Consider the following 13571-nt stretch of genomic DNA (forward strand, 5'->3'; position numbering starts at 1 on the left):
GGGGGGGGCTGTGCAAGTGCAGGGATCTCCTGACATGCTGTCACTTGCAGTAGCAATGCTCCCAGGGGTATGTAAATGTGATTTCATGGGTCCAGAAGTAATGATAATAGAGTTACAAATTAATTACTGGATAAACAGTGTATTAGTCATGCTTTGAACAGTGAAACTGGACAGCTGGAGAAAGGTAACTTCAATAACAAGCAGGACTTCATTTTTGTTAAGTTTTTCGACATGACACAGAATTCAGTTTTCACACCCAATAAATGTGATGCAAGTTCTGGTACTATTGCTATAATTTGGGAGCACTGCCAGTATGTTTGAGGCTGCCCAGTACACAGGAAGACATGTTTCCAATAACAAGGAGGTTATCATTTAAAATGCTAAAGCATCTCCATGACATGCAATAAAACAGATTAGACAGTTAGAATGGCTTTAATGGGTTTTAGATTAAATAGTAGCTAATTACTGCAGGGTTGCATAAAAGCCTTTGACCATCATTTAACTAAATATACCTATTTTTACACCAGGATTTCAATCCATTCATGAAGCTCTCAACTCACTCCAACAAATACAGACGACAAAACTGAAACTAGAAAAAAAGAAATTCCAGAAAGACATTAAAAAAATACGATGCAAGGTATCTGAACTTCAGGAAGATTGAAGCTTTTCCAGCATTTGCAGTTGTTCTCTCAACCTAACAGGACTGTTGATTTAAAGACTGAAACAAAGAAAAATCTTATGTCTCCATAGCATGTTACTGCTATCCTTAAATCATATTTTATAGTAGAGCCTTCATAATCGAATGCAACACTAAAGAAAATCAGTTTTGGTGATTTTGTCTTGTTTTAATATGTTGAAGCAAGGTCAGTGGGGCAAGAAAATAAATATTAAGGACTGACAAATTTGAAAAGGATATTTCACAAAAAATTACCTCTTTTTGGGGATTTTTAGGATCCACCTGTCCATGTAACTCCCTGAAATTCTTAAGCATAACAAGCCCACTTCTGGTGGGAAATATGCTGGATTTACACTGGTGCAATTAAAATCAAAATTAGACCTAGTAAATTCTCCCAATACTGCTCTATGCACATACATTAAGCCTATTAATATTAAATGCTAATTGAAGGAAGAATAGCAATCCTCACCTCAGTCTTTCTAGAATATAGCAGAACATTTACTGCAATGTAACTTGGGTTGGAGAAAAAGAGAAGTTGAGTCATTCTATGCAGCTAAGGAAACTGGTGCAAGTGATAGATCAAAGGCAAGATAATGATAATTTTTGCATTAAAAGAAATATGGTATCTATTTCCAAGCTGCTTTTCTGGTTCATGGAAAAAGGTGATGGTTATACCTAGGTTCTTGATTATTAAAGTGGGTGAAATAAAATCTTAAATACATTTTTATCTGCTTCAACTTTAAAAAAAGAAATAACCCTGAAATAAGTTTCCCTGGTAATTCAGGATCCAGGATTCTAAGGCACCAGTACACACTAAATTCCAGTCCCACTGACATCAGAGACAGTTTTGCCAGGGTTTGCCGGGGAGGGGAGGGAGAATGACTACAGTGCAATTGTGGTAGATATTCTGTCCCACAACTGATAAATTCATTGTCTCTGAGCTTCTTTCCAGCAAATCAAATGGGACAGAACTCAGATAATCCTAGTGGCTCTGGTTTTCCATGTTTGTCTAGGACAGCACACATGGAAAAGTTTCTCAGGCAGGGGCCCGGCGTAGCCTCTTTAACGGCATGGTTGATGAAGGGGCTCAGTACAGATAACAGGAGAATCCAATTCAGTAACAAATATACTTTTCTTGCTGCAAGGAAACCTTCCTTTTCTATGGTATATGCAAAAAACTAGAATCACAACAGGAAATGGTGTAAAAACAAAGATAGTGCCCAATGTCAAATGCATTCCTTCTGTGTTTGAGTTTTGGTAAGTTTGACTCATGTTGTGCCTTGCACGTAGCACTCTTATGAGACAGGTGTATGCACTTAACATTGTTCGCTGCTCCCATCTTGGCAACCCTTTACCATCACATCACTCTCTGTGTCACACATTTTCGGTGAATAGCAGAAAATGTATAGTGCCACCTGGAATCCTAATATACTTCTACAGACCCTTACCCAGCTGTCTTCTGAACTCATCCTATAGGCCTTATGTTATTCCCTGCCTATGAAGGTGACACTACTAGGTGCCATAATGTTACTTATATCAGCCATGAAGTTATGGCAAAATATAGGGCCACTGAGGAATTTATTCCAAAGTAGCACATTATGTCACAGATGTTTGGATGGATCCAGAGCATCCTACACAGAGCCTAAACCTGACACAGGGGGAAGACCATGGCTGCAGGTGTGCAGACTGCTCCTTTGTACTCCACTATGAAGGCAGGTGTAATCTTGTCCAAAGTATTGATTTGCATTGTTACACTACAAGTTTGAGACATAATTTAGAATTAAAATCTCATGTGAAATAAACGTGCTATAGGAGCTTCAGTATTGCTATTGTTGATTGGGCAGTCGTCGTGCAAAAAGACATGATCACAACCTTCTAGTCACATTTTCTTCATGATCAAATTTATACTCATCTTCGCATCCTGCCAAAGGTTCCTGGCTGTTCACAGCTCTTCCGCATTGGTTGGCTTTGTGGAAGGCATATTAGTCTGGCCAGATGGCAAGGCAGGTAACAGAATTCAAGGCCCAATCTTGGAAGTTCACATCCAATAAAAATGTAGGACTGGGCCTTATGCTTTTAAAAAAAGAAATAGTTTGGGCTAAAATATTATTTTTACATGGCATTAAACCAAAAGATAGATTCCAGAGCTATAGTCAGCTCAAAGTATTCTGGAGTGTCAGATAAACGTAACCCCATTTGCAGGACAAGTGGAGTTATTTGTTACTATTGTTTCTTGACAATCAAAACTGCTTTTATTGGTTATAAGGCTGTTCCTTTCCCTCACAGATGCTTTGCTTTCATTTAAACTATACAGAATACCAAAATACATTAGATCAGTGTGCTGGTCATGTTTTGTGATTTAATTTTGTGTGAAACAATTTTTGAATAAGAAAATCCTATTTGGTGAAAGGGGTGGTATGCTTACCACTTCTGAAAAGGAGAGTCACAGAGATGGCATATACAGACTTTAAAAAAAAAAATTCTCATGAACTGATTTTATTTTGTATGTATGAGGGAGTTTAAGTATCATGGATGATATCCTGGCTCCATTGAAGTCAACGGGAGTTTTGTCTTTGACATCACCAGGGCCAGGATTTCACCCTATTTCTGGTTTAAAGTATGCACCACTAGATGCCTAGGAATGAGTAGACCTGTTTTTTTTCATTCACACCAAGTCACTTCATCACTATGGCTGTTTCCCCATCTGTAAAATGAGGGTTCTGCTTGCCTTCATTTGTAAAAGCAGCAAAGAGTCCTGTGGCACGTTATAGACTGACAGACATATAGGAGCATGAGCTTGTGTGGGTGAATACCCACTTCGTCGGATGCATGTAGTGAAAATTTCCAGAGGCAGGTATAAATATGCAAGCGAGAATCAGGCTAGAGATAATGAGGTTAGTTCAGCCAGGGAGGATGAGGCCCTCTTCCAGCAGCTAATTCATATTTAAGTCAAATAAATAAGCTTTCGTGGGTGAATACCCACTTCATCAGACAATGATGTGTCTGATGAAGTGGGTATTCACCCACAAAAGCTCATGCTCCAATACATCTGTCAGTCATTAAGGTGCCACAGGACTCTTTGTTTCTTTTTACAGATTCAGACTAACACAGCTACCTCTCTGGTACTAGACTGGAGACATACATTCTCTTATTCCCCGATCCCGACATTAGAATACACATGGTCTTTAGATTTACTGGCTATGTGAAGGAAGGTCTAACATTCAACTCAGAAGCATTTCTCTGTATGTTTGCCTGTAATGTGATAAAACTGAAAGGAAGGGAAAGGCAGAGCCTCTGAGGCATCTGGTTAGCAAAGCCAGCAGCTCCAACCACCTCTAGAATGATCTATAGATCAAAAAACCAGTTGAGGGCAGCCTTTAAACATATTCCTGCATAACAGTACCTGCTCCCAAAACAGTTTGAAAGTGATGATGCTGAAAGAAAGTTGGATAAAGACAAAATAAGAATGGTGTGTGGGCTGTGGGGGAAATAGGGATGACCAGAGCCCCCCGTATGGGGGGGACAAACACTGATGGGGAGAATGGAGGACCATGTCACGAGGGCACACAGAGACCCTGGCACAGGGGAAAGGGCAATGGCGAGAGCCCCTGAAAATACGGGTGGCATACAGAAGGCTTCTGGGAGAGAAAAAATGGAGGAATGGAAGGAGCCCACTAGGCCACAATGCCCTAGTCAGAGTAATGATTAAAATCTTAGATCTACTGATGTATACGGTGATGAGATCATCCTACAAGATTATTGCTAAAATGACAACTCATATGAACTATAAAGGGATGGAATTCACAGCGTGGGTTTGTTTTTTAAACTTCAAATGAGTGGGCAGAAACAGGATGGTAGCTAGTGACAGTATAACACTACTTGATGTATGCAAGAAAGTTTAAGAGTCAGATCCCCAGTCAGTCCCTGTGGAGTCTGAGCCAAGAACCAAAGACTGCAAAGGGAGAGTGAGACCCTAGAGAGAGAAGCAATTACTCTTCCATCCCTCCTCCTCCCCCTCAAGAGCTACATTCAGTTCACATTAACTATCTGACCAATCGCCTTAAGGAAAATGTCTTACATGGCGGTGTGTGGGAGAAGGTAATAGCAGAAGACCCTTGCCATTCCTCCCTTGAGTAAGTTAAGAGCAAGAGGCCAGCTAACCTGTTCAAACTTGAAAATTAGCACACAGTTAAATATACGTGCTGCATACAGTAAGTTCCTAATTGTTTGCAACAAAACACTCAGACTAGATTCATTGCGTTTTATTTTAACTACATGGAAGTACAGGGCAGAATTGCATCATGTCTCAAGAATTGTTATCATGATTAATCCAAATAAGCAATCAAGAGTAGGGTTACCAAAAAATCATAAATACAAATTGCCATACACATTTATAATTATAACCATGGATCGGATCATTGTGCAAACTCTCAGTTTTACTTATTTATATTTCCCTTGACCAGAGTATGTTGTAGAAATTTGGTTCCTCCTGTCTGCAACCTCATCAGTTGCAGTGTTAAATATTTTTTTTGCTTCCCACCACTGCATGTAGAGTTGCAAATGTATTTGAGTCACAACTGTAATATAAATGAACGTTATAGAAAGCTTAGATTTCTGAAAGTTACAGCAGTTGGGAATAACTTAAAAAATATGAATTTGCATACTACTTTGACAACTTAAGGCTTTATTTCAAAAAGTAGAAACTTATCTTGCTTTGCACCACTGCAAGTGCAAAATGATAAGTAATGTCCATGTGAGGAGCAGGGACATCTGCTGTAATCTCCAACAGGCAAAAAAAAAATAAAAAAATAAAAAAAAGATTCTCCATCGCAGCAGCACAACATAAATGTATCAGTGAGGAAAAATACAAGTTAAATGAACTTGAGTTTTAAGTAAAGGAAAAACAGGTTGATGGCAGTGTCCATCGTAAAAAAATATTTCTTTTAAAGTAATCTGCTTTTGTCTAACAAAAAAATGATTTTCACTTAAAAAAAAAAAACAGATTTTCTGCCAGGTGGTGTGAATTGGGTTTCATGAATTTCCTTTTTTTCCTTCTGGTTGCCCACTGAAAGAAGTCCATGCTAGGCAGATGCTGATAATTTCTTGTCTAGTTCCAGAGATCTAGTATCTCCATTAGCTTTGGCATTCGCTACAAGGGCCTGTGAGGGAAAAAAAAATTATTTGTGATACCAAAATATTTGAATATCTCCTAAAAACCCAAGCAACCCAAAAATCCAGAAATAAATGGGATATTTCAGTGTTAGGCAATAGTTTGCTTAACGCCTTAAAAACTAAGTTGCAACCACTGCAATGCAAGACATCATTTGTTGCTTGGGGCTGAGGTCAATCTTCCAACTAAGTGATTCACTGACAAGAGGGAAGATACTGAAGATAGAAGAGACCAGTTAGGTCATTTGGCCTGTCAATGCAGGGTTGCTCCCTGCAGGACCCTTATGGGTGTTTGGTAGGTCTAACTTTTGTATATGATCCATGTGATGGGGCTCTCTCCCAGCCTACTAATACAACACTGTCAGGAGGTTTTTCCTGACAGTTTAGGATTTCCCACTCTGAATTGAATTCTAGACTCCTACTTGAGGCCTTTGTACTATTCAAGAAGAGCTCTCCAGCTTAGCGTTCTTACAGATGTTCATAGGTTCTGCTTGGCACTTCCTCACTCCCTGTGGTCACTTAGCCAAACTCTACATTAAACTAAACTTTTCTTTAAGGAAATCCCTCCTGAGCCATACACTAGACATTTTATGACTCTTCTTTGAGCTCTCTGTCAGTCTCTCGCAAGTAATGATTGCTCAGAATGGAGTACAATGAATCCACACCAGAATCATGTTGAGAACAACTCTGTATTGCCAATTCTTTTTTATCATGTGTCCCATAATGCATGTCTAAGCAGGGAACTCAGAAGAATTTTGCCCTAGATGTGATCTAAAATTTTAATACATTTTGGAACAAGAACTTTCAACACCATTCCCTTAAAATTCACAGTTAGGAAATGTCTTGCTTCTGATGTTACAGTCAAAATCTGAAGGTTTAGAGAGAGCAGTTCAAGTGCTATTTTGGATGTGCTGGAGGCATGCATATGTTTACTCTTTACACTTTTTTTTTAAGCAACATTCAATAGTAATTAAAACAAATCTCTCCCTCCCACCCACCCCCCCATTCTGTTTTGACCTATGTCTGCATCTGTGTTGGGACTGACAGTCTAAAAAGTATTTAAATAAATTATCAGATTAAAAAAAACCTCAATTTTTTTACTGTATGAGCTCAGTCTTAAACAAGATGGAAGTGCACAAATGGCCAGCATCCAGTGTAAGTCACAATTAGTTATGCTGACTGCCTGACAGTCGTGGTGCAGCTCTGATCTGAAGCACTGACTCCACACAAAGCCAGAATTATATTATGCTTATGCTTCCCAAATCCTGGAAGGATTCCATAACATACCCCATAAATATTTCTATAAATGGGGACTAGCATAGAAAGCTAGTCAACATGACTGGTATTTGCATATATCTGTACAGATATAGACTGACTCTTACATCTATTAATTCATAATCATCTTTGGCATATAAATGTCTTAGGAGATACCAGCGTGCAACTGATACTATGGTTTCTGGATATCCAGGCTGATACACCACTCTTTCCAACATTCGACGAGTCTCCCTAGGAACAAAAATAAAATGTAATACCGAGGAATCTCTAGAAATTTGTTGCATTTAACAATTTTCTTGTTTTGTATAACTAGAGCTATCTAGCAAGAGTCAGAATTATTTTAACTGTAGTGATTAAACCAAATTGTCCTCTTAGCTAAAATTCGTATGAGCAATCACGTGTCTTGCAGTCGATGACAACAGTTGACAGCAATATCACCAATTTTTCTTCCCTTCTCCCAATTATGGGTTCAGCACTGCCTCTCAATGTCCAGAACGTACATAATGATTCATAGTTATGTTTACTTCCACTTGGAATAATAACTACCCTGAGAACAATCCTCTATAAGTACACCTGGAAATGTAAACTCTTCTGGTACAAGTAGTAACCCAAACAATTATTTCAACACTAGTGGAATTTTCACGTTTGCTATACTAGCATGTTGTGCATCATGCTGCCCATAAACTCAATAATTTGGGCAGCACTACCCTGCTGAAATCCTAAAAGGCATTTGCTCTTGTTCAATAACTATAATATAAACCTCTAAGGTATCACAGCTGCTTTTAGGGAAGCAGTTACTAGAACACCAGTCCTGTGACCAGCAAAAAGGTTTTTAGTAAAATATATACATTATAGTCCATCTTTAGTGTGAAACAACTGTTTAATAGCTTGCAACAGCATTATACAATTTTATGCCAAGTGAAAAGTCAGTAAAGTGACATCCAAGGGGAAATTCAGGTAGGCAGAATATGGTTACCCAAGTTAGAATATGGCTAGTGCACTGGTACCAGCATTCCTATTTTTGCAAATGTGTGTCATGAGAAAAAAAGGGTCAGAAACTTGTTTTGAATCTCACTTGAGACTGGATGGAATTGCAGCATATGCTGGAACGAGACTGCCTCACTGCTACCATCCCATTCAACCAATACTCATCAGATAGTTCTTGCAAAAAAAAGTTAATATATTTAGTTATATGTTTTTAAAAAAGCTTAGCCAAAAGCTGTAGCTGTCTTTGACACCACAAAAGACTCCAACTATAAATATTACTGCTTTGGTTCCCTGCTTTCAACTGATTTTTCAGCTTTTAAAGCTGAACTAAGGCAGGGTCGGCAACCTGTCAGAAGTGGTGTGCCGAGTCTTCATTTATTCACTCTAATTTAAGGTTTCGCGTGCCAGTAATACATTTTAATGTTTTCAGAAGGTCTCTTTCTATAAGTCTATAATATGTAACTAAACTATTATTGTATGTAAAGTAAATAAGGTTTTTAAAATGTTTAAGAAGCTTCATTTAAAATTAAAATGCAGAGCCTCCTGGACTGGGGGCCAGGACCCAGGCAGTGTGTGCGCCACTGAAAATCAGCTCACGTGCCGCCTTCGGCATGCATGCCATAGGTTACCTATCCCTGAACTAAGGCATACCACCTGCACTCACTTTCACCAGGACATTGTTTTTGTGGAGTACACTACTATAGAGAACACATACCTCGCTCCCATTTTGCGATTGTACTGCAGCAGCGCTTGCAGAAGAACAGCGAGGGGGCAGAAGAAAAGTTTCAAGGCTTCAGTTGTTGCCTCCTGAACCAAGGATGGCCAATGATCATTTGAAATGTTAGCCTATCAGCAAGATGACAGCAAGAAGACTTTATTAATTATGTTACTAGCCAAAACATTTCACTGGGTGAAAGATATTTGTTTGCACACATAACATCTGCACATGATTAGCCTTTAATTCTGCAAATTTGCTAATTCTTAAGTTTTCCTGTTTGGTAAATTAGATTTCCAAGTCTCAGGGTATAATAGGGTTGGAAAGCCAGAACTGCATTATTTCCGTACTTTTACAGCAGCCTTGCAAAATACTGCTTGGCCATTCATCTGCAGAGTTGTTTTTAATAGGAAAGTAAAACAGCATTACTTTATTATATTAAGGATGCTTGTGTATATCCAATGAAAGCTTGCAAGGCTACACTGAAGAGATGAATTTATCCACATTGAATGCTCACAGATATACAGAGTCAAAAGAGAAAATCATAAGTTAAACAGCAGCTCTAAATTGATGTTTATTTAGTGGAGCCACTATTCATGTTTGGCAAGTCCACTGAATTAGATTACTGGAGAGACAGTAATATATTTTGTAAAATTTTTACATGACAGAAAATACAGTAAAATATAAATGTTTATATGAAGTGCACAGGTTTTCACTAGGAAAGATAAAAAGAAATGATTATTCAAGACTGTAAAAGACTGCAATTATGCTACTGACATCTAAGTGTAATGATTAAAGACAACAAAATGTGCCAGAATTTGCCCCAGAGTGGGTGCAATTTAAGTGGGTTCAGCTATGCTAAAGATAAAGCTGATCAAACAAACCTATGTAATAGAAACTGTCTTGTAAACTGCTCTGATTATGCCAAGAGAATGTGAGTAGCGAAAGGTTTGTTTAAAAAGCTCATTTATTTGCTTCAAAAGAATTTAATCAGCTATGAAGACTGATCAGTATGAAATACATTATACAAAAACCAGTCTTAATTATATCATACTCTAATCTTGTGCAAAATAGTCTGAAGCAAGAGTGAGAGTTGTGCTCTTTCAATGAAATGACCACTACATAAACACCTAGTGACACGTAGGTTGGGTGCACCACCAGGTTCTGCCATGGTGGAGATATTTTGTGGGCAGTTACAAATGAAGAGCAAAGTCACCAGCCAGGATGGCAGAATCACATGAGATGTGGCAGCGTCATTACTGGCCAACATTCCCATACAGATAACCCTTTCTCCCCGAGGCACGCAGTTCTCATACTCGTCTGGAAGAGAGCTTTATTTGGTTTCCTATACTTTGAAAACTTCTTCCGCTATTCAAAAATAAATCAGTTGGTTGAACTACTTGGTGTAAAGGAAACTCATTTTTTTTCCTGTCTTAAACATTCTGGGCGTAAGAGAAGATGTCTTTGCTTTTATTTTAGGGTAGATCATTTAGCTAGTGTTTTCCCAAACTATTTTAGTTAAGTGATGACCCACAATAGATTACAGTATATGAACAGTCCTAACAAAAGAAAACATGCCTTATCCTATGGCATAGTTGATCCAAAAAGCCACATACCTTTAAATTTTTAGGGAAGTTTAGCACTAGTACTGCTGAAAGAGGATAGTGTGCATTTCAGTATCTCTAGAAAAAGCATGTCAAAAGTGACCTATATTTTCTTTAAGGCATGTATTCTGCTATCATTGTAATTGTTTTCATCTGATCCTTTTAGGGGGAGAGGTTAGAATGACTTTCCTTAGGCTGTAGGCTCTTCAAGGCAAAGACCATCTATGAGTTTGTTCAGCAAAAAGCACAATTGTGCCCCAAACCTGACTTAAACCTCTAGGCACTAGTGCAATAAAAACGAAAATAAATAATAAAACTGAATGAATGCAACTCATACAAATGTCACATGTTCAGTGATGCAAGAGTCTTGATAGTAGAAGTTACAGTACAGTCAGTTTGGATGACAGAACTAATAATCTAGTATCAGAAAATAGAGCTTAATGGTCTTAGTTGATTATGCCATATATTTTTCCTTTAGACACAAAATATTCCTGGAGAGAAGTCTAAGAACAATTAATAGTCTTTTAAAGTTAAAATGTATTAGGTTTATTCACATCCATGTTAGCACAAAATGAGAATATCATTTCTGCTAATTATTGAGGAGTAGTTCACAAAAGAGAAAAAAAGTCTTACAGTTTCCCAGTTTATGGAAGGACTTCATCTGGGAGATTACAAAAGATAGCTAAAAGCAGATGGCTTACATTTTAAATCAATTCATTTTATTATAATAGCTGTGGTTATCTCACCATGCAGATTTCCAGTGCAAGCATAGCCAGCCTGAGCAAACTCGATAACTTCCCGTTCCAACTGCCCTGTTGGGATGCCAACTGTAGACTCTTTCTGTAACACATCTCTGCTGCGACCATCATTCTTTGAGACTGGTACACTTTTGCAAGCCACTAAAAAGAGGCGCTTATTAAAAACACATCATTCAGGTATTTTTGACTATGAAAATTTAAATTTTCCAAGTTTCATGAATATATTAAGTTGATCTTTACACACAATTAATTGTAGGTTATTTTACAGCTGAACACCTGGTTGAGGGAAGGAGAGTGCAAATTTCCATGCACGCTCTGCCAGTGTACTTCTGTCCTTTAGTACTATAGCTATGTTATTTCACAACAGAGGTCTCTTACCCAATACTGCCAACCATTTTGTAGTTTTGTGAATCTGGACATAAACTAGGAGGTAGCCAAACTCATTTTCCACTGGGGACCTCCTAAGCTATTATTTGGGAAATGGAGCACGCCACCTAGCACTAGATTGCCAACAACAGTTCTATTAGGATGGTGGAAAGCTCTTCAGACAAGTTAGAAAGTTTCTGCCCTTGAACAAGATGGATTTCCCATCTCGTGCTACTGTATGTGAGGAAGTAAAAATATTCAATCTTACAGCTTGAACTCAGATGAAAATATGTAGTTATCCTTTTTGCCAGATAACAACCTGAACTTCTGCAGACAGGAGGTTCCTGTTGGAGGAGCTACAGATGGGAATGGAATTAGGGGAGTCCGACTAACCTAGTGTTTTCATCCTTCTGCTTGCTCCATCAGCACAGTAGAGTGAACTCCTCTTACAGAGAGGTTGGCAAGGGACTATAACTGAGGCTTATTTTGTACTGACATGAAAATTTATTGGTGCAAAATAAATCAGGAGTTTGTAAATCCTTTCATATATACCCTAGATGTTCCAACATCAGTAAGTCATGCTTGTACAGAAAGCTATCCATTAGGTCATGAAGCAGCCATTAAACAATGAAAGGATCTAGACAACTAATCTTTCAGTCTAAAACTCTCCCTAGATGATCCCTCTCCCATGGTCCTCTGCTACTGGCACAGTTTACGACTCTCAGAGTGGAGAGCAGGGACACAATTCTAAGCACTTTCCTAAGAATTTATTTTAGAGAGTTGCCTCTATATTTATGCTTGTGGGATTTTTGCATCCATCACTAAGCAGTAGAACTGTCTTAAAGCAGTGTACGTTGGGATGGGGGGAAAACCAGTAGTCTTTCTTCTCCCTAGCTGCAGAGTCCTGATGTTACCTAGAACTGAGGAAGAGAGGGAAGGTGAGTGGGTAATATGAACGCACAGAGGTGATTCTTGAGGAATGATTACTCTCCTCATATTTTTCTGTGCAAAATGAATGTACTAATAAGAAATGTTTTCATTATATTATTTATATAAATAATATAAGGGTGGGGTTGCTTAAGAAAACTGTCCCTTTTTTGAAATACAATATTGGCAACCTTAGTTAGATCTTCTCTTCCAGGAATAAGGAAAGGAAAGAAAGGTTGTTGTTTTTTTCCTCTTTAAAATGTGCCAGGGAATTAGGTAGTCTTGATGCTCTTGAACAAGGGGAAAGAGTTACTCACCTGTGCAGAGAGTGCAAACAGAAGGAAACACAGGGACAGTACACGTCCAGTTTTTTTGTACACTGTTCGGGAACCATTTACTTGTGCTTAGTAACATATGTTATAGTATATTAAACTACAATGTTTCACTGTGGACCTGTGATGTGGAAGTCAAGATCGGCAAATTTCACAACAGATGTTTACCTAATTAAGTTAACATAAATTTACACTTTTCCTGCCTTCATAAGGAGGACTATGTACTTTCAGTTCTCTAATAGAGATCATTATCTAGTACTCACAACTCACTAGCTGTTAGTGTGTAAAGAGGAGGAATGTTAACTCAGAGAGTCCCTTCTCAGATAATCCTCTATAATAGGGATGTGTATTGAAACAGGAAGAAAGAGTCCACTTACATGCCATGCTGTTACTGAAGTTGAGTTGGACATGACAGTTTTATGAAGTTCCTCCAAAATGGCATCTGGAAGCTCTTTGTGTGACTGAAAAAGCTGTTTACACTGAACTTGTCTCAAGAGCAGGAACAGATCTGGGTGATTGGGGCAACTTTTTAAACCCTAAAACCAAAAACAGTTTTTAATTAGTTAAATGCAAGAAGTTATTAGAAGATATATTTTAAAATTGAGAACATTCTTATTAATACTTTTCATTTTGCACAGAAAAATATGAGACGAGAATTGCCCCCTCCTTATGATTCACTTGCAGCAGACTATTTCTGTTTATTAATCTCTCCTTTTCTGCATATCAGGAAGGTTCCTGAAAGCTGTCTGCAGGATCATGGAT

The 13571-nt window shown here is 38.2% G+C and overlaps 2 protein-coding genes across 8 annotated transcripts in view; one reads left to right on the plus strand and one right to left on the minus strand.

The window, feature by feature from the left end:
* FAM81B (family with sequence similarity 81 member B) overlaps positions 1-3049 on the plus strand; it is a 54860-nt gene extending 51811 nt beyond the window's left edge. The window contains exon 8 of the mRNA XM_032798678.2: positions 528-3049. Within this exon, the coding sequence (XP_032654569.1) occupies positions 528-661 (134 nt within the window). The 3' untranslated portion in view covers positions 662-3049. The remainder of the gene's footprint in view (positions 1-527) is intronic.
* Positions 3050-4923: 1874 nt separating this feature from the next.
* SKIC3 (SKI3 subunit of superkiller complex) overlaps positions 4924-13571 on the minus strand; it is a 77997-nt gene continuing 69349 nt past the window's right edge. For all 7 annotated transcript variants that reach the window (XM_032798698.2, XM_032798697.2, XM_032798703.1 and 4 more), the window contains 5 exons: positions 13187-13345; positions 11173-11325; positions 8823-8953; positions 7228-7351; positions 4924-5835 (listed from right to left, as the gene is read on the minus strand). In XM_032798698.2, coding sequence (XP_032654589.2) covers positions 5758-5835; positions 7228-7351; positions 8823-8953; positions 11173-11325; positions 13187-13345 — 645 coding nt within the window. In that variant the 3' untranslated portion in view covers positions 4924-5757. The remainder of the gene's footprint in view (positions 5836-7227; positions 7352-8822; positions 8954-11172; positions 11326-13186; positions 13346-13571) is intronic.

This window comes from Chelonoidis abingdonii, chromosome 6, assembly GCF_003597395.2.
Source record: "Chelonoidis abingdonii isolate Lonesome George chromosome 6, CheloAbing_2.0, whole genome shotgun sequence".
NCBI classification, from domain to species: domain Eukaryota; kingdom Metazoa; phylum Chordata; order Testudines; family Testudinidae; genus Chelonoidis; species Chelonoidis abingdonii.